Source organism: Chiloscyllium plagiosum, unplaced genomic scaffold (genome assembly GCF_037043375.1).
Source record: "Chiloscyllium plagiosum isolate Xiang-an unplaced genomic scaffold, Cpla_swu_hap1 HiC_scaffold_20, whole genome shotgun sequence".
NCBI lineage: Eukaryota > Metazoa > Chordata > Chondrichthyes > Orectolobiformes > Hemiscylliidae > Chiloscyllium > Chiloscyllium plagiosum.
This window is the reverse complement of record NW_028270158.1, coordinates 41,211,087-41,232,630: the sequence shown is the minus strand read 5'-3', so window position 1 is coordinate 41,232,630 and position 21,544 is coordinate 41,211,087. Positions and strand designations below refer to the sequence as shown.

At 38.8% G+C, this 21,544-nt stretch overlaps 1 protein-coding gene across 3 annotated transcripts in view; it reads right to left on the bottom strand.

The window, feature by feature from the left end:
- Positions 1-21,544, bottom strand: part of ift140 (intraflagellar transport 140 homolog (Chlamydomonas)) — a 144,778-nt gene that overhangs the window by 109,467 nt on the left and 13,767 nt on the right. For all 3 annotated transcript variants that reach the window (XM_043711518.2, XM_043711517.2, XM_087997859.1), the window contains exons 7-13: positions 21,386-21,477; positions 17,701-17,807; positions 12,040-12,188; positions 7,612-7,815; positions 6,887-6,959; positions 6,152-6,243; positions 1,538-1,665 (exon numbers count right to left, since the gene is read on the bottom strand). In XM_043711518.2, the coding sequence (XP_043567453.2) occupies positions 1,538-1,665; positions 6,152-6,243; positions 6,887-6,959; positions 7,612-7,815; positions 12,040-12,188; positions 17,701-17,807; positions 21,386-21,477 (845 nt within the window). The remainder of the gene's footprint in view (positions 1-1,537; positions 1,666-6,151; positions 6,244-6,886; positions 6,960-7,611; positions 7,816-12,039; positions 12,189-17,700; positions 17,808-21,385; positions 21,478-21,544) is intronic.

Below are 21,544 nucleotides of genomic sequence, written 5' to 3'. Positions count from 1 at the left end.
TCACATCAAAGACAAAATTCTATCCACATGTCCACAAAGGCACTGAGTGCAACGGTATTTTCATTCACTCATAAGCATCTGGAGATGTTGTTTATATAGCTGTTAACCCTCATAATCACATTATCTTAATGGTATTCTAAATGTAACTCCATGAAAGTCAAAAATCATGGATTTGGTTGAAAAGGAACCAGCGCCTGTGCAATCTAACTGGATTGAGTTACAGTCCGATTTGTTTGGATAACCTTGAGTTTCACACCAGCACCCTCTAGTGTGTGAGGCGATTCAAGTTTACATTGTTTTGATTAAATATACTGTATTCAAATATAGTAACAATGTTGTGTCCACAATATTCAGAATAACCTCTGAGGAGACTAGGTATTTTAGCAGAAAAACATACAGCATCAAAACATCTCATAACAGAATAATATCAGTGCATGGCTTGTGAAACAGAAAATAAAAAGAACATAGCAGAGATGTATTGAATATTTTATAAAGGCGTGGAGCGTAAATTGAAATGAGGGGTACCAACATTTGAACTGCATCACACGAGTATATTTGCGTAATAATTTCATCCTTAGTTTTCAGCACAAGACTAAAAAAGGAGGAAATTAAATTGATTTAATGTTAACCTTCAAAAATAACAACCCAGAAATTTATTTCCATTACTTTGATCAGAGTCTTACACATGTCATGGATCCATGTACTATTCAGGAAATAATTTTTCATTGTAGTTAATCTGATATATCTGACAGACCCTGGCTTATTATAACATTCATTCTTCTTATTTACTAAATCCAGTTTTATTCTTTTTATTTTGAGCAGCATTTTGCATTGTTGATCAAAGCAGCAACTTCAGTATAGGAGCATGATTTAGTTGGAGGCCTTTTGCTTAACGCTGTTGTGGACGAGGCTAGATCCCGCTCAAAATATTTTAAGGTGGTAGTCTAGACCCTAATTTTTTCTTATTTTAAAGGCAGATGTGAAGTGGCTATTCCGGGTGTGATGCAGCTGGTCAAACCACTTGGCTTTAAGCAAAACAGAGTTAATTTAAACACTACAGTTGAAACATGAACAAAGAAAATGGAATTTAGAATAATTTAACTATTGAAAAACTTAACCACCAAATACAGCAACTTAACTAAGGAACCGTCCCAATCCAGTAACACCTCACACAAACACCCTTGGCAAAAAGGTAAATTGAAACATAGCTTCTTACAGGCAGGAGGGAACAACATCCAAAGAGATTTCAGATAGAAAGTCAGTCAGGAATTATTTGCTGAAGATTGCAACCTTCCTGGACGCCAGCATCTTGTGACTGTCACAGCTAAACCAAACTAGAAAAAAACCTGATTTGGGAGAGCTGGCGCCACTCCCCTGCCATTGTTAAACTAGGCTCTTCCTCAACCCCTCAGCTCCTCTGCCATTACAACCTCTCATTAAAACAAAACCCAAGGACAAAATAAACTTGTTAAAGTGACAGCATCGTCACAACCTGTATAAATAGATTCAATTCAAATGTCAGCACTGTGTAGGATACCTGCGGGAAAGATCAAAGACTTTCACATGCGCTGTGTCTGTCCCCACCACAAGAAAGTTCCCACAGATGTTAAGGTGACTGGGGTTTCCCTCTGTCTCATTAAACACGAGCAGTTGCTTGACTGTACCCTGAAAGGAAGAACACATTCATTGTCATTTCCAGCAAAATGCATCAAGCATCACACAATTATATATCATTTCTCACTCCCCCTAAGCAGAGCATTGGTGCAGAAAGTAACCTTCAAATATATTCAAAATGAACTCAGATGGATTTGGAAGAATAAGCACATTCGCTTTCTAGGTCTTTTTATCTTTCCTTTTTAGAATATATTGCTCTTATATCACGGTGCCTAACCACCTTCCCCATTCCTCCCTATGTCTTTTATGCATGACTAACCTTTGGTAACATGTCCAGAATACTTAACTCTGGTTCTGTGAAAAATATTTAATCTTCTGGAATTATTTTTACATTTCCACAGCATCTTTTAACAGACTTCAACCAACGATAGAACAGCATTGGCGTTGTTTCAGTTCCTCTTGACCCACTCCAATTTGCCTATCAGACCAACAGATCTACGTCAGATAGCATATCACTTGCCCACACCCCTCCCTAGAATATCTTGACACCAAGAACAGCTAAGTAAGAATCCTACTTATTGACTACAGTTTAGCTTTCAACACTATTATCCCCTCGAGACTGATTCTAAAGTTAGTGATCTCAGACTAAGCCCCACTCTCTGCAGCCAGATCCTCAGTTTCCTGACCCACAGGCCATAATCAGTGAAGATTGGGGACAATATTTCATACTCACTAACAGTCAACACTGGAGCCCCTGAGGGGCATCTACTCAGCCCCCTACTGTACTCACTGTAAATCCATGACTGCGTCGTCAAATACCAGACTAATGCCATTTAAAAGTTCACTGATGACACCACCATAGTCAGTCGAATCTACAAACGAGATAGAAGACCTGGGAAAATGGTGCACTGAGAACAACCTAGTTCTCAATTCTGGCAAAACCAAGAAACTCATTATTGACTTTCAGCAGGATGTTACTCATGCCCTCCTACACATTAACAGCACAGAGATGGAACAAGTGAATAGTGTCAAGCTCCTGGGAGTGGTCATCCACAACAAGCTTTCTTGGACTCTTCATGTGGATGCACTGGTTACAAAGGCCCAACAATATCTCTTCTTCCTCAGGCAGCTTGCCAACTTTAATGGGTGCACCATCGAGAACATTCTGTTTGGATATATCACTACCTGGTATGGTAACTGTACCACTCAAGATTGGAGACGGTTCGAGCGAGTGGTGAACTCGTCCCGGAGAGTCACAAATGCCAACCTCCCATCAATAGAATCCATCTACTAGGCCCGCTGTCAAGGAAAGACTGCTAGCATTCTCAAAGATCCATCCCACCCTGGCAATGTTTTTCTACAACCTCTACCATTAGGGAGAAGGTACAGAAGCCTGAACACATGCTCCAGCCGGTTTCAAAAGAGTTTCTATCCTACTGTTGCTAGAATACTGAATGGACTCACAAACTTTTAACATTCACCTGTACCTGTGTTTTTGTTTTTGCCACTGTTTACCTATTATTTACTTATCCATGCTACTTAACTACTTGATCTGCCTGTATTGCTCACAAGACAAAGCTTTTCACTGTGCCTTAGTACACTTGACAATAAATAAATTCAATTCAATTCAATTCAGTTTCAAAATATTTAGCAATTTATAAATTGATCGTGCAACATTACATATTCATTTCAGATAAAAATGTTATTACTAAAATACTCAAATGGAAAGAACAAAAATACAAAATATGAAATAGTTGTTTGGTGGTGTAGAAGTTGAATATTGCTGAAAAATGCACGTTATATTAAAGCTTTTCATCTTGCACTGATCAAGACAATTCGTGAGAATCCAACTGAAGGGGAAACCTACATTTACATTGAATGAGAAGAAAGTACTGATTATTTGGCAACTGGACTCTGTTTGGAGAAGTGTGGCCATGGAGAATATACTAATTAATAATGTTTGACAGTTAACTATCAGGCTTTATTTCAAACCAGGCAGGTTGGCTGTGATTGGTCAAGACACTGTCCTGAGAAAGTAACCAGCAAATGGCTGTCATTTATTTTGTTGAGTTTAAACCAGCACAGTGCATGTCCAAGTTGTTTTCTGTCTGCAGAGTAAAGGGCTGTGTAAATTAATACGTAGCTTCCAGCTAATGCAAATGCACCATACTGTTAGCCGAACAGACAATCTTAAATTGGTTGTCAGCATAATTCTTTGCCACCATCATCTTTTCAAGGAAGATTGGGAATGGGCAATAAATGATGGCCCAGTCAGCAATGTCCATGCCCCATGAGTGACTATGAAAAGACTTTCAGGATTATCCAGCAAGTACTAGTAATTGCAGGACAAAAGCTTTGACAAAATGCATCTAACGTCAGTAACAGTTGAACCTATCAAAGTTTTCTCTAACAAACAGTTGTTATAGACATATCCTCCTTCCCCTTGCTTGTTTTATCAGCAATACAACCTTGTTAAATTTTTCTGTGAAGTTGCTTGTCAACTTCAGTTAATTTGGTCTCTTTTTATATTTTTGACTGGCTGGTGAAGTTCACTTGAAAGTCATGATTTATTTAAAGAATCATTTAAAGAAAAACAGCTTGATCTATGCCTCCTTCAGCCCCCACAACTGTGCCATGCAGCACATTCAAGTGTGTTCTACACATTGTTTTCACTGCTTGGTAAATTCTCTAGTTTGTGATAAGCTAGATTTTCCTACATTAAATCCTCTATGGCTGCGGCTCAGTCGAGGATGACTCATAGTTCCAAAACCTCATCTAAATGGTTAATGTTCAAAATGTTAAACCACAGTGGAACTCCACTAAACTTCAAGGCACTTGATTTTCAAAAGGTGCTACTAGGTATGAAGTAGGAGGGGAAAGTTGTCAAATTTTGACCCCCACTCTCTTCTGAGTGCAGTGATAACAGAAATGACTATATAAAAGCACAAATACTGAATCTCTCTGGTCTATATGGTTGAGTACCACACCATAAGCTTACTTATCTACTAATTCACTAAGGGAACTATAACAGGAGGATAGATCGAAATATATCTGTATTTAGGCTGCAGGATAGTATAACTGGCAGTTGAGAGTCATGCCTAATAGGAACGATAAAGAGAATATCTGACAAAATGGCTATTCACCCATGCCTTTTGAAATAAATAGGACATTTTGAGCCTTCTATAAAGACAAAATATTGCAGATGCTAAAAATCTGAAACAACACTAGAAAAACTCAGCAAGTCTGGCAGAATCTGTAGAGAGGGAAAAACAGAATTAACTGTTTCTGCATTCTATGGGTTCCAGCATATAAGGAAGAATAAATATTCTCATAACACAAACCGTTCCTGAAATCAATTTTGCTATGATCCCAGCTGATGGTAATACTGAACAGGTCAAATTCCAGAGTTAAGCCTAGCTTGACAGACAATAAGTTTAATCTTGCAATTCAGTTACTAAGCTGGTCAGTCATTGAATTTATCCACAAGAGGCTTCCAATGTAATTTTAACAAAAGAACATCAATGTTTATCATACAAAAGAAAATATTTTTTTAAAAAGCCATATATAAACCAATTTGGAAAGTTCTCATCATAAACAGGAAAAAGAAAAATTCAATCCTTTTTCCAAATAATATCCTTTACACACTCAAACCAAGTGAATTATCACTTCTATCTTCACTCTAACGTCTTACTCAGCTGAAATTGTTTCTTCTCAGTGAGTTTCTGCACATTCAACATAGAATTCATAGAATTCCTAGAGTGTGGAAACAGGTAATTTGGCCCAACAAGTCCACACTGACCCTCTGAGAAATATCCCACCCTACCTCTACCCTAATACTTTACATTTCCCCTGAATAATGCACCGAACATACACATCCCTGAATACTACGGGCAATTTAGCATTGCCAATTCACCTAACCTGCACATCTTTGGACTGTGGGAGGAAACTGCAGCACCCAGAGAGAAACCCATGCAGACACAGGGAGAATGCGCAAACTCCACAGACAGTCGCTCAAGGCTGCAATCGAATCCAGGTCCCTGGCACTGTGAAGTAGTAGTGCTAACCACTGACCCACCCTGCCACACATCAATAGATGCGATTTTCTTTCTGTCTTTCCCTAAAACACACAGGCAGGCTGACCCATTGACCCTTCTCTTACTTGGGACTGCTCAACAGCACATCTGCTGCTACAGATGGTTTCTTCTGAACTGAACATGCTCTGGCCTCTTTCTCCATCTTCAGCAATTATTTCACCAGGCGGCTTGTGATCAAGTTAAACGTCCAAGTATGTTTCTTGGAAAGGCTGTTTTGACCGTTAAAATAAAAATTAAAATGAACATTCCATGCCTTCATGGAACTTAAAACCAAAACCTATTTATCTCGAGAACCCAATTTCTCAAATAATACATTATAAACCTTCATTACAACTTAAAAAAGAATTCCAAAGGAGGTTCGGCTAAAAACCTTGGACTTGCAGGCAATTTTTCCTCAATTAAAACATCACTGATGCTGAAGTAAATCAAAGACTTCTACTTACCTGTAGAGTGCGCACCTGCACTCGGTTTGGCTCCACAGTGTAAATGCTCTCTTCAAGAACAGCCAAAACAGAAGAATCACATGGAAATGAACCTAGATGAAAACAGTGCACTTTATTGTCACTGGCAAGAATTTAGGAAAATCAACATGAAAAGATATATAGAAGACCAAGTGGAATAATCACGTAGAACATTTCACACACAGATTCCCCAGTGACCATGGGTTCTATTTATGTCCCTAAGGATCATATATTTCCTTCGCAAAGTGTATCACCCAGTTCATAGTTTTTACAGAAGAAATGAATTTTCCAAAATTCTGATAATTTTTATAAATAGGCAAAGATTTTTAAAGACAATTTGTAAATATTTTACCTTTCAACTTCAGCATTTTTATGAAATGGACACAGAATGTTTTCTCTTTTAGCAAACAACAAGATATCTCAATGAGGAATTCAAAGCTTCTTATTCAAAGAAGAGTAAGAATATAAAACTTATTACCACAGACAGCGGTTGAAGCAGATAGTATAGGTGCATTTAAGGGGAAAATACACAAGCATTTGAGAGAGAAAACATGGATAATTACAATGATAGAGTTCAACAAGAAGAGAGAAAGCTTAAGTGCAACACTGACACTGGCATAGGTTGGTTGTGCTAAGTTGCCATGCCAAGAAACTTGTTTCCACTGTACTGATTTAGCAACTGCTGGATTTTACTTGAAAAAGTGAATGACATTTTACCTGCATTTCTCAGTGATGGTCCAAATGATTCAAAAACAGTAGCATGTTTTCCATTCCATACTGCAACTGTCTCCTACACCAAAAGAAAACAGGTTTCACGCACAGCCCTGTCAGGCTCTCCAAATTAGTTCAGCGATTCAATCTACAATTATAATCTGAGTCATGATCCAATATTAAACTACTCAATGATGCACTGTAAATGCACAAAATATCGGATAAATAAGTGTATGAATGACATATTTTTACAGCTATAATTCATTTCAACTGAATAATTTTTCTCAGAATTATGGATCAATCTCACAAAAGCTTTATCAAATAGTGGACAATAAAACCAGAAGTTACAAGATATGTGGTTAGCCATCACCTTGCATTTCCAAATGAAACCATTCCATGAACAATGAACCTTCACTCTACCAGACTCCGAGTCACTGCACAAGGTTTTTTTCAAGTCAGTGTTTCTCACAAATGAAATACTCGGTTTGCAAGCTCATTTAATTGTGTACGTAGGGCTCAACTCACTCTGCATGTGGCAACAAAGGACTGCACATTCACTACCACTAGCAATAACGTATTTTTAAATGAACAAAAGTGTGAAAAATAGAGAGAGTAATATCTTGTTGAAGAACTTAACTTGTTGGTGCACATGGAGTTCCATCCACAGGATTCAAGGATACACAAACAAGTCTATTACAATGTGAACTGATAAGTATGTTTCAAGCACTCACCTTGGTGACATAAACTCCTTTAACGTGCATGTCTGTACGAAGCATCTGTTGGTTTTCAGAAGAGAAGAAGGTGAGGCTCAGTTGGTTGGGAGCAACTTGAATGGCCGCTACTTGTTGGTTGAAATGAGCAGACATCACCTGCTCACTGAGGATAAGTACCGTCCCAGCATTATTCACAGACAGAAGGTTCTTACTGGAGCCCCACTGAACAAACAGCAGATATACACAGGTTACCAAAGACAGCAACTAAATCAGACAACTCTTCATTTTTCCACTGGACAATCAAAATAATCAGGGTCCAGGACCACATATACAACACATACCATGGGTGGTAATGGTGTAGTGGTCGGAAGACGTGGCACAATGGCATTATCGCTGAACAAGTAATCCGTAAACCCAGGTAATGTTCTGGGCACCTGGATGTTGATCCTATATTACAGATGGTTGAAACTGAATTCAATAAGAATTTCGAATTATAAGTCTAATGATGACCATATAACCATCATCAATTGTTCTAAAAACCTATCTGGTTCACTAATGTCCTTTAGGGATTGAAAACCATCATCCTTACTTGATCTGGTCTATATGCAACTCCAGACCCACAACAATGTGGTTGACTCTTAAAAGCCCTCTGATGTGGCCTAGCAAGTCATTCAGTTGTATCAACTGACAAAAAGACACAAAAAGGAATGAAACTGGATGGCAAACTCAGTCATGTAATAACCAATACCTCGGGGTTAGATTCAAAATTGGGATTGCTGTCTCACTAGCTAGCGAAGCAACAGCTTGATAGTCAGATACACGAAAACGTACTTTACGCATAATGACCCATCCTTCACCATCTCTGGGTATATCCTATCCTACCAACAGAACACATGTCCCTTCGGTTGTGGCACAGAGATATACAGACAAGAGGGAATTGTCCTGGGAGTCCTCAACATTGACTCCATACCCCAGAAAGTCTCATGACATCAGGTCAAATATGGGCAATAAAGTTTTCTGCTGATTATCAGTTACAGCTCCCACTTTGATGTTGAACATCACTTGGAGGAAGCATTGAGAGCAGCAAGGGCACAGAATTTACTTTAGGTTGTGACTTCAATGTCCATGGCGAAGAGCACCACTACTGACCAAGCTATTCGAGTCCTAAAGGACATAATTCCAAGACTGAGTCTACGACTGGTAATGAAGGAATCAACAGGTTCTGTTGATTGACATCATTCTGCGTACTGCAATTAAGTCTGTCCACAAAGTATCAGCAGGACTGATCACTGCTGAGACCTCTCGGAGGCACTATCCCTGTACTAAATGGGATGGACTTCAAACAGAGCTAGCAACGCACGATAGCATTCATGAGGGGCTGTTGGCCAGCAGCAGCAGAATTGCATTCAAACACAATCTGTAATCTCATACCCATATATCCCCTACTCTACCATTACCATCAAGCTAGAGATTCAAAGAAGAATGCAAGAGGGCATATCTAGAGCAACATCAGGCATACCGAAAAGCGAATAAAGGTCCAATACAGGGCTACTTGCATGCCAAACTGCATAAGCAAATGACAGATGGCGTGATAGGATTCCACAACCAATGGAACACATCTAAGCTCTGCAGTCCTGCCTCATCCAGTCATAAATGTTGGGTGACAATTAAACAATTCACTGGAAGCGAAGGCTTCACAAATAGCTCCCATCGTCAATAATGATGGAGCACTGCACATCAGTGGAAAAGGTAAGGCTGAAACATTTGCCAGCATCTGACTGCAGCAAGAAGTGCCGTGCTCATGATCCATCTTGGTCTCCTCCTAGTCCCAGTATCACAGATGCCAACCTTCAACCAGATCAATTCACACCATATGATATCAAGAAATGATAGGTGGCCCTCGATACTGCAAAGGATATGGATTCTAACAAAAATACAGCAATAGAACTGATAGGATCTGCAAAAGGACTTGCCAGGGTCGAAGCCAAACTGTTTTAAGTCCAGCTACAACAATAATATCTACCCGACAATGTACTGCCCTAGTATGTCCTGGACAGAAAAACTGGACCAATCCAATCTTGCCAATTAACTGCCCCTTCAGTCTATTCTCAATCAGTAAGATGATGGAAGGCATCATTAATAGTGCTATCAAACAGCACTTTCTCAGTAATAACCTGCTCACTGACAATCAGTTTGGCTTCCATCAGGATTATTCAGCTCCTGAACCCATTACAGCCTTGACACAAAAATGGACAAAAGACCAGAATTCCAGAAGAAGTTGAGAGTAACACCCCTTGCCGTTAAGGCCACATTTGACAGAATTTGATAGGAAGGATATTTAGCAAAGGGGAATCAGGGGAAAACTCTCCACTGATTGGAGTCATATTTGGCATAAAGGAAGAATTGGTGGAAGTTGGTCATCTCAGCTCCAGGATATCTCTGCAGGTTTATCATAGAGTCATAGAGTTATGCAGCAAGGAAACAAACCCTTTGGTCCACCTCGTCCGTGCCAAACAGATATCCTAAACTGACCAATACAGTTTGCCAGCGTTTGGCCCGTATCCCTCTAAACCTTTCCTAGTTATGTACCCATTCAGATGCGTTTTAAATGTTGTAGTTTTACATGTCTCCATTACCTACTCTGGCAGCTGGTTCCATATACAACACCACCCTCTGCATGTAAAAGTTGCCCCTTACGTCCCTTTTAAATCTTTCCTTTCTCACCTTAAACCTATGCCTGAGAAGAAGGCCTTGGCTATTCACCATATCCAAGCCCCTCATAGTTTTATAAACTTCTAAGATCACTCCTCAGCCACCAACACTCCAGGGAAAATTGCCTCAGCCTATACAGCCTCTCCTTATACCTCTAATTCTCCAACCTGAGCAACATTGTAAATCTTTTCTGCACCCTTTCAAGTTTAACAACATCTTTCCTATAGCAGGGAGACCAGAATTGAACACAGTATTCTAAAAGTGGCTTCATCTATGTTCTGTATAGCCGCAGCATGACATCACAATTCCATTATGCAATGCACTGACCAATGAAGGCAAGTATGCCAAATACCTTCTTCACCACTCTGTCTACCTGTGACTCCACTTTCAAGGAGCTATTTATTTAGTGTCGTGTCCTTGGCTCAACCACATTCAGAATTTTCATCACTGTTCTCCCTCCATCAGGAGGTCAGAAATCAGGATGTTCCCTGGCAGTTGCATAACCTTCAGCACCATTCGTGACTACATAGAAATGAAAGAGGTCCATGGCTAAATGCAGAAAGATCTGAACAATATCCAGGTTTGGGTTGAAAAGTGGCAAGTACCATTCATACCACGATGTCAGACAATGATCATCTTGAACAAAAGAGAATCTAACAATTGTCTCCTCACATTCAGTGGCACTATCACTGAATTACCCATTATCAAGGTCCTGGGGGTTACCATTGACCAGAAATATAATCGGACCAGCCACATAAACACTGTGGCTACAAGAGCAGGTCAGAGGTTAGGAATCTTGAGTGAGTACCTCACTTTCTGACTCCCCAAAGCCAAAGCCTTTCCAACATCTGCAAGGTACAGTCAGTTGTGTGATAGAATTTCCCCAATGGCTTATAACAGTAGAGCTCCAACAACACTCAAGAAGCTGAACCATCCAGGACTAAGCAGCCTGCTTGACTGGCACCGCATCCACAAAATTCACTTCCTCCACCATTGAAACAATAGCAGCAGTGCCTATGATCTACAAAATGTAGTGCACAAATTAATCGAGGAATCACAAATCCCTTTGACAGAGTCCTCCAAACCCACAAGAGCTGATATCTACAAGCAGAAGGGCAGCAGATACACCACAGCATTCAAGTTTGCCTCCAAGCTTCACATCATCCTGACTTGGAAATATATTGCCATTTCTTCAGTGTCACTGGGTCAATATTCTGGAACGTACTCCCTAATGGAATTGTGGGTCAACCTACACCAAACAAACTGCAGCCATTCAAGTTGGCAGCTCAACATCACCAAGAGCAACTACGGATGGACAATAAATGCTGGACCATGAATTTATTTTTTTGAAAATTAACACTTCAGCAAAGTAGGTGCACTATAAATAATGTGGAACACCAGAGGTTGCAGAAGAACAAGTGCTATGAATATCCTAATGCAACACAGCTGATGCACTACCAGCAATGCCCCATACTGACAGGGTAACAGTTTTTGTTTGTTTTTGATTCTATGAACCATAAGGAGCTGAGGGAGGATAATAATCTTAATATACTCTACGACACTTCCCAACCAATACAAACTTTTTTTTTATTTGTGGATTTATTAGTCTGAGAACTACAGTTTAAGAACTATGTTTTAAGACCACACATGATGATTAGCAAGTAGACCAAATCCTCCATACACAGAGTCCAAAGAAGATGACCTCACAGTGAGCATGTTCTTCACCTCTATTACCTTGATCTGTGTGATATTTCCTTCAAGATCAATTGGGGCTTGCAATTTCCATTGATCTTTCCCTTCTATTCTGCAACCATTCGAACGGTTGACCAGTGTTTTTCGCCACAAAGCAACCTGTCCTTTCCTGGTGCCAGCCGCTATGATACCTAGGAAACACCAAGTTATTCTTTCAATCAGATACTTTATACAGTAAGGAATGCGTGATTTAATAATTTATGGTTTTCTGAATAAGCCTTCAAATTTATTTGTCAACATTTATCTTTAAAAAGCAATGCTTGGATCAATTCCTATTCTCCAGGTGGAATAAGTATATACCTTGATGTGGTTTTTACAAATCTGGAAGGTTCCAGGTTCAATCAATAATCAATGCAAAGCAGTAAAACAATACATGACAATTGACATGAGAATCCTCACGCTGGACACTAGTTCTCATTTTTGATTAACATCCAGTGACCCTTACACGTAGTTCATGAGAATGACCACGTAGTAAGACAACAGACCCCACAATCAAAGAACATACTGGCAATTAAGGTCTAATTCGGGTAACACAGGAATCTTGGAAGTCTCCATGGAGGTCAGAACATTTAGTAAACAAATGATAATTCTGGTAAATAATCTCCATAGTCTATAAAATTCAGAAAGATTCCTCAACCAAAACCAATTAATTATGTAAAATGAAAATAGAAAATGCACGAAGTATTTAGCAGCATTTGGCAGCATCTGCAGAAAGAGATTTTCAGGTCAATGAATATAGCTTAAAGAAACCTGGGGAAAAAAATTATTTATAGAATGCAAGCATCACTGCTAATGTTAGCATTTATTGCACATCTCTAATTGCCCTTGAGAAGGTTGTCGGAAGCATTCTTCTTCAATAGCTGCAGTCTATGCGATAGACATAACCCAAACTACTGTCAGAAAGGGAGTTCCAGAATTTTTACTCAACAACAGTTAAAAAAAAAGAAGGATGCTGTGTGGCTTAGAGGGAAACTTGTACTTGATGAGTTCCTCATGCCAGCTTGTTCCTAGTGATAGCTTGTGGATTAGGAAGGTACTGTACTATGAAAGCATCCTTGGTGAGCTGCTGCAGATGATACAACTGCTGCTACAGTGTACTGTCTAGGAAGTGAGTGTTTCAGCTGGTGGACAGTTAACCATCCAGTCTGGTCAATAATAACTCCGAGAATCTTCAGGTTGGGGGGCACGATGGCCTTGTGGTATTATCACTGAACTGTTAATCCAGAGACCCAAGTAATGTTCTGAGGAGAAAGTGAGGACTGCAGATGCTGGAGATCAGAGCTGAAAATGTGTTGCTGGAAAAGCGGAGCAGGTCAGGCAGCATCCAAGGAGCAGGAGAATCGACGTTTCAGGCATGAGCCCTTCTTCAGGACTCATGACCTGCTGCGCTTTTCCAGCAACACATTTTCGAGTCAGTAATGTTCTGAGGACCCAGGTTCAAATCCCATTGTGGCAGATAATAATATCTGAATTCAATAAAAATCTGGAATTGTGAGTCCAGTCACAATCTGTTGTCGATTGTTGGAAAACCCATCTGGTTCACTAATGGCATTTAGGGAAGGTAATTACCATCCTCACCTGGTCTAGCCTAAATGTAATTCCAAACCACAGCAATGTGGGTTGATTCTTAATTGCCCATTGGGCAATGAGGGATGGAAAATAAATGCTGGACCAGCCAGCGGAACCCTCATCCTGTGAATGAATAAAAATAAATTCAGAAATGGTAATGTCACTGAATATCAATGAGAGATAGTTTGATTCTCCCTTGTCAGTGATGGTCATTGCCTGGCACTTGCTGCTTCAGTATCTGCAGAGTTCAGAACAATACTGAACACTGTGCAATTAGTAGCAGATATTACGATTTCTGGGCTTCTAACAGAAGCAGCTAAACATGGTTGGGCCAAAGACACTCCTGAAATTATTCTTTGGAGTCAAGATAATTGACTCCAACAACCACAACCATATTATTTTAGCCTATGTATAATATCCTAGATATGACACTAACCAGTAAATGCTGTACAAGAATTTTAGATGTTAGTAGCCATCTCTTATTTCTTTTTTCACATTCTCTCAGAACGTTTTACGTTCAGCCTAATTCTGACTTATCTTATTGGCCTAACCTTTGTCATAACATCACAAGTGCTGAACTTTACCAATTATGTTTTAAAATGCCTCTTCCAGAACAGAGACATGAACAAGAATTCCTAGAAGCATGGCACTCCAACTAGAACTCTTATCAACAAACACATTGACTTGGATCCCATTTACCACCCCCTGAGAAAACGAACCGGAAACGACATCACCAACACAACACATAAATAGAGAGCAGGCATGCCACCAGTGCGTCATCCAGAGACTCACCGATATGTTACCTAGTATGGCGATGAAATGTCTGAAAAGAACCTTCCAGCTCAGCGAGCAAACCTATATCCAGAACCTCAACAAATCTTCTCAAAACTTGCTAATGCCCATTTCAACTTAGGGTGAATGGGACATCCTGAAAAAATGGATGCAGTTCCAATGCCCAAGGACATGCCCATGTGATGTAGTTGACAAAGATAAGTTCAACAGAAACCAATGAAGTGTTGGATGCCAGCTCTACCATCTGTTCACAGTATCTCACAGGAAAAGGACACCTGCTAATTTAGATGCAGAAACAAAGAAGATACTGCAGAGGGATCTAGAAACTTCTCCTGAAATCTCTTCAGAAATGTTCCCCTGCTCTGTCCTTAACACAATTACTATCCCAGTTCACATTAAAGTACCCCATTATAGCTACTCTATAGTATTTGCATCTCTGCACAACATTCTTAAAAATTGCTTTCCCAGCAGTTGGATGACTATAACATATACCCAATCACGTAGCGGTGGTTCTATCAAATGCCTTCTGGAAGTCCAGTTGATGTCTTAAATGAAACACTGAACTGAGGCCTATTGAAGTACATCATGCACTTTGTGAAGAGATTGCCTGGTCAACATTGCATTTTCAATTAGCATCATAAATCAATTGGTCAACCATCTCATTTCTGTTTATGGGACCTTGCATGCAAATAGCCTGCCAATTGGTCTCATAAAACTCAAAATTTTTCTATATGTATGAAATGAATTGAATTCAGCAAGTTGTGATATCCTTATAAACTCCCTCTCACACAGACAGAGAAACAAACAATGGGTGTTATGGACGGGCGGTAAGACTGGCAACGCAATTCAATGGTTCTTGATCACATGGGTGGCTGAGATAATCCTTGTGATTCTTGTGCTGGCTAGAACGCTGCTTCGCAGTTGTCCTTCTCCAGGTGCTTCCACTGGTTTGCAAGGGACCCAAGGTGGCTGGTTCACTTGTAAAAAGAAGTTTCTGATTTATCAATTAAAAGTCACCGTTTACAGCAACTGCTGAAGGAAAGATGAACTAGTTTTAAAATAGCTTTAACTACAGAGAACAGTGAGAACTCCTGAGCTGGTGGTGTCTGAAGGCTTCCCTGTATCTTGTTTATGATCCCATGCTGTTCAGCTACCTGAGAACCAATCACATAGTTGTTAGCAAGCCGAAGGCCTTTGTCATCAACAATTGTCCACAGACCAATCAGCTACTTATACCATCCAAAGCTTCATCCCTACACAACCACTTAGCTCCAGGTCATCTGTAGCCATACTTCAATCATTGCTCAAAGTAGCTGTGCAAATGGTACTGATAATGCGGGCAAAGTTATTTCCTTTCAAAACGTAGTGATCCTCAAACAATTTTTTTTCTTTTAAAATATTCTTTTCTCAGTCTACAAATAGAAATACAGGAAAAATGAACAGAGACAGTCTTTACAATCTGTCTATAAATACTAAGTTAACTGAAAAATACAGCAATCTAGGACTGGTAATATGTATGTTACAGATAAATCCAAGAGTTGCTAAGTGACTATTCTTCCCTGCAATAGGGAGGTACTTACTGCAAGGTATTCAGTAGCTTAGTACAGTTTGGGGGTCACTGAAGAGGAGTTCAAAGGTTGTATTCTTTTGAAAAAGGAGGTAGATAGCAATAGAAGTAAACACATGTCAGGAAATGTTGCTGTTAACTGTTAAAGTAAAGGCAGTTGAACTACATGGGATTTGGTTATCAACAGTTCATGGAAACTGTCAGAAGGTACTAGTGTCACTATTGGTTCTGTACAACTGAGAGGGTAGGTTGAAAGGTGCACAGGCAGTATATGCTGGATGTAAATAAGCAAGATTGAAGCTCAGGGGAAAACCAAATTTTAGCTTGGTAAAGCTAGACGTTGGTGAAAAGCTCAAGATGTGAGAACTGGACTGCATTTTCAGATTGCAGGGAAATGTGGACCAAGGAAATCAGATGATTAAGCAGAATGGGAGTAATCCTTGAGGCAGTCCATGACCAGATGGGTTTCAAGGCCAGATTGGCAAAAGTGAAGAATTGTGATCCCTTGTGAAGTTTAATGGGATTCGATCGCGCTACCTTTCATTAACATGTGGGAGGGGGTGCGCAGAATGCTGCAAAATCCATGGGAATTACCTTGACACATTTGCCTTTTGATTTATGTTGCAGGTTTTTGATCATATTGTATAACCTATATTTTCAACGTGTTAATTTGGGTGTCAGAAATTGATTGCATTGCTGTTCTAACATTGTATAGTAAAGTTTATTGTCGTATGGAAATTTGTGAATTTTTATTCTCTTAGTAATCCCCCCTGTGTCTTTCACTTTGTCTAATTTAAAAGTAAATACTGATCCCTAGCCAGATCGTAATATAAATTTGACAGTCTAGTCTGGATTCATAACAGAGGTGTCTCAGGTCAAATGGTAGTAGTCCTTTGTTCACTTTTGTATGTAGTCTTTTTGCTTTTAAAAAGGTGACTGGATCATGACTGGCAATGAGACATAACATTACTTTTGACCCTTTTTAGTATTTCTTAAATAAAATACACTTCAGTCTCAACTTTTGGCCTTTGTGGCCTCCACTGTTAGCTGTAAACTAAGTTACAGTTAACTCAGTAAAAAAAGATTGTTTGAGGATCACTACGTTTTGAAAGGAAATAACTGGAAACAAAAAAAAAAGAATTTTATAACAAGCATAGCAATCGAAACTGGGTACATAATCAGCAACAAAACATGAAGGTACATAGTACAGCATATTTCTTCACTGTGCTGTGTTAATTCAAGGTTAGTACAATTATATAGCCCTTCTCTGAGCTTTTTTTCTGTCTGTTATCATGCTATGCAATTATAAAACTGAAAAATAAATCAGTTTATTTATAGTTTTCCTTTTAATGAGGAGTGTCAGGCCAATCCAGGCCCAACAACTTACTCTGAAAACTCTGCATATTTTGGCAACTGTGACAAATCCCATTACAGAAACTGAGGCAATCCACAACATTCTAATACATGCAACAACATTCTAAGTGAAACATTCTATTAAAAAATGCAAATATTTCACATCTCACAATATTAACGGATCCAAAATTATAGGAGTTGGATCCACACTTTTGCTGAAAATCAGATATTTTCTTGTGCCACGATTATTTTTTGAAGTAGTTAATTAGAGGGCTATGTAGTTTGTGGGTCTTTGTCACAAAGGTCACATTGCTGTATGAAGGAACTAGAAAGTAGAAAGACACAGCAAGATACAAACCTACCTTTACTTTCACTGTAAGAGATGCAATTTATGATTTCTCCAGTGCTAAACCCCAGATGTTCCTCTAGTGTCAAAGCATAATTCTCATCTTTATCTAAATCCCAGAGTCTGTTGGAAAAATAGCACAAAGTTCATGATGATCACTTCATTAGTGTTTCTTAAAGCAGGTACACTAAAAAATGCTATACAACTCACTGACACATTACACAGTGCAATTTAACATGAGACTTTTACATCAGGGATTAAAAGGATTGTGAGTAAATGATTTCTAAAGTGTTCTTTAAAACAATAAACACTACTACAAAACTGACTCATGAACCAGATGCAATAATAGGTACACTAAGTGGAGGAGATTCAAATTAAATGATTGCATTCAATTGAGTGACATAGAAGACATCAACAAAATATATTAACTGTAGAAGTGATAGAAAAAACCTCTTTACTTAAACACAAATATTAGGCAGATGCTCAAAACATTACAAGTTAAATAAGTTGTGAAAACAAATGAACATAAATTTATTTGTCATGACATTTAAAATTAATTTCATAGCCTGCTATTGTCTAATTTACTATATAGCAGTTTGACTGCAGTTGTGACAACCATCACTGTTGAATCCACTCCTGAGGGTTGCAACATGGTGGGAAAGTAACATGACAAAACTGAATTAAATCGTCTGGGAGAAATATTATCTTATTGAGAACAATCAATTATTAAGGAACTATAACCGGGCAATTAACAGGATTAGACAAAGTCAATAAGGATCAATGAAAGGGAAATAACGTTTGACAAATCTACTGGAGCTTTTCAAGGATATTACTGTTTACAGATAAGTCAGAACCAGTGGATATGGTGTATTTGGTTGTTCAGAAAGCTTTTGATGAAGTCCTACATAAGAGATCAGTGTGCAAAATTAAAGCATGTGAGATTCAGAATAATATTTTGTCAGGGATTGAGATTTGTTTATAGGAATAGGACTAAGTAGAAGGTGGTGGATTGTGGTACCACTGAGATTAGTGCTTAGGCCCCAATTATTCACAAAATATATCAATGATTTGGATGAAGGAATCAAATATTTCCAAATTTGCTGACAACACTGAATCAGGTGAGTGTTGCAAGTGGTGAGGAGGATGCGTCTAAAGAGGCTTTGAGCTAATTTAGACAGGTTAACGTAGTGGGCAATTACACGGCAGAGGGAAAATGGAAGAGTTTTATATAAATGGTGCTAAATTGGGAAATGTTGATGTACAAAAAGAGATATGGGTGTTTTTGGAAATCAGTCACTGAAATCAAGCAAGTAGGTGCAGCAAACAGTTAGGAAAGCAAACAACATATTTTCCTTTGTTGCAAGAGGATTTAAGTTCAGGAGCAGGAATGTCTTACTGCAGATACACAGAGCCTTTGCAAGACCACAGCTGGGCTGCTGTTTGTAGTTTTGGCCTCCTTACCTCAGAAAATGTATACTTACTACAGAGGTTGTATAATGAGGGTTCACCAGACTGATTCCTGGGATGGTAAGTTTATCATATGAGGAGAGATTGGATTGTCGGCCTGTATTCACTGAACTTTAGAAGGATGAGAGGTGATCGCATTGAAATGAGTAGAATTCTGACAGGGCTTTAGAACAAGGAGCCACATTGTGGTAGGCCATTTAAGACTGAGATAGGAGAAATATTTTCACTCAGAAGGTGATGAACCTGTCAAATTCTCTATCCCAAAAGGCTGTGAAGGTCACATTACTGAATATAATTAAGAAATAGATTTCTAGGACATTAAAAGCATCAAGGAATATAAAGAGAGCAGAGATATAAAGCATTGGAATACAGGATTAGTCATGATGATAATGAATGGTGGAGCAGGTTCAATGCGTTGAATGGCCAATTCATGCTTCTATTTTTTATGTTTGAAAAAAAAAGCATGTTTTAAAGATTTTCACAATGAAGTCACACTAAAGAGTAGGGAAGTGCAGCAGCCGATTTGCAAACTCTTGGAGACATTGATGTTGGTTGAGGAATAAGTAATGGCCAGGATACTATAAAAATTTGCCTTGTTCTTCTTTCAATAACACCATAACTTTTTTATAGCTGCAGAAAAATGAGGTGAGCCTCAATTTAACAACTCGTCTGAAAGTCAAACATCTGACACCGAATGCCATGTTCACTTCTAAATTAACAAGTTTGCCAGCAATTTGTATGATAACATGGCTTTCAGTATCAAAAAGTTATAAAAACTTATATTACCCTTCAACATCTTGACATTCAAAAACAGACAGGAAATCCAAAATTTGTATGTCAAGAACAAGGTGATGTTGTAGAATGCCACAATAATGGAATTGACATCCATAAGTGTTAGCAAGTCTTGAGAAGATTTGTAGCTGAGGTTCTGGATGTAGGTTTGCTCACTGAACGTTCCAGTTTAGCCAGCAAACCTACATCAGGAATCAACACCATCACCTGTTCCTATTTCGATGACCTCAGGTCGTGTTATTTTTACAATATCATGGAGACTTATTCCTTATAAAGTATTCCAGTTTAATGGAGTACCAGATGTTGCAATCAGTTTTTTTTAATCATGATTAACCCAAACTCATGAGATGATTAGTTTGACATGTGCATTTTCATCCATATCTTAATTCACTAATTTGCTTTGTTAATTTTGTGAAAAATAAAAATAACCATTTTTCTTCTTAGGTCCCTCACCAACAAATTGAATCTTCAGGTATATAAAACAATGATGCAAGCATGAGCCAATAAATGAACACACAGGAATCAGCAGCTGAGGGGGAAAAATTCATATATGGAGTGGGGGAAGAGAACGTTGGAAAAACGGACAAGCGGTATAGGAGAGCAGCCGGGAAAATATAAATAATGTGCAAGAGAGTGGCCAGAGACTGTACGTGGTATGGGGCCAATGGATGGAAAATGCAGATGGACCAGGGAGAAAAAGATAGGGATGCACATAGCCAGAGCATATACACATTCTTGGGGAGAGTAACCAGGAAATATACAGTGTGCTGGGAGAAAGAACAATCAAGGAATGTAGATAGTAAAGTGAAATATTCACAAATGTGCGACACATGATTGGGGGTGGGGTGGGGGGAGTGTATGGAAGCAAGGTAGAGCAGGATAAGGAACAACATTGATCTCTGGTCTATTGAAGTTAGGCTTCAGCTATACTGGACTTTCTCCCAATCTGCCTAAATTTACATTCTTCATGACTGAGGAGGGATTCTGAGTTTTACTGAAATATTTGTTTCTAGGTTGAAAACCAAAAAGTAAATTGGTTCCAATTTTCTCAAATGAAGAAAAAAAACCTCAAACTTGTTTGACATTCTGCGAAAATAAAAAGAATAGAAAACCAGGTGAGCAGTTTACTTAATTATGCCTGCAAATCATTCTGGCACCCAGCAACAGTTTTAAATTTGGTTAAATCTCTTATCAGCAAATATTCTTGATCCCAGCCGTCACCTGCACTCACGAGGTTTCAATGCAAATAAAAGATACACATTAACTTACAGCACACGTCATTAAATCCAACTAGTGGAAGCAGGTTTTCCAAGAAAAACCAAAGTGAAAATGGATTAAAGTCACAGAGCACCATAAGAAAATGAACAACATTTTAAAACTTCATTCAAACTTTATGACATTGCAATAGAAATGAAATGCAGTGAAACCCAATCAGTCCTCACCTAATAACTATCTCATCTGTTGCTGTAATGAGAAGGCCACTCTCTGCCCAGATTATATCAGCTTTTTGGCCTGCCTTTCCACTCAGCTTTACCTGCAAACAAAAACAGAAATAGGTGCCGGTGCAATGGAAACCTTGTAAAAATACAACATTTACTCAG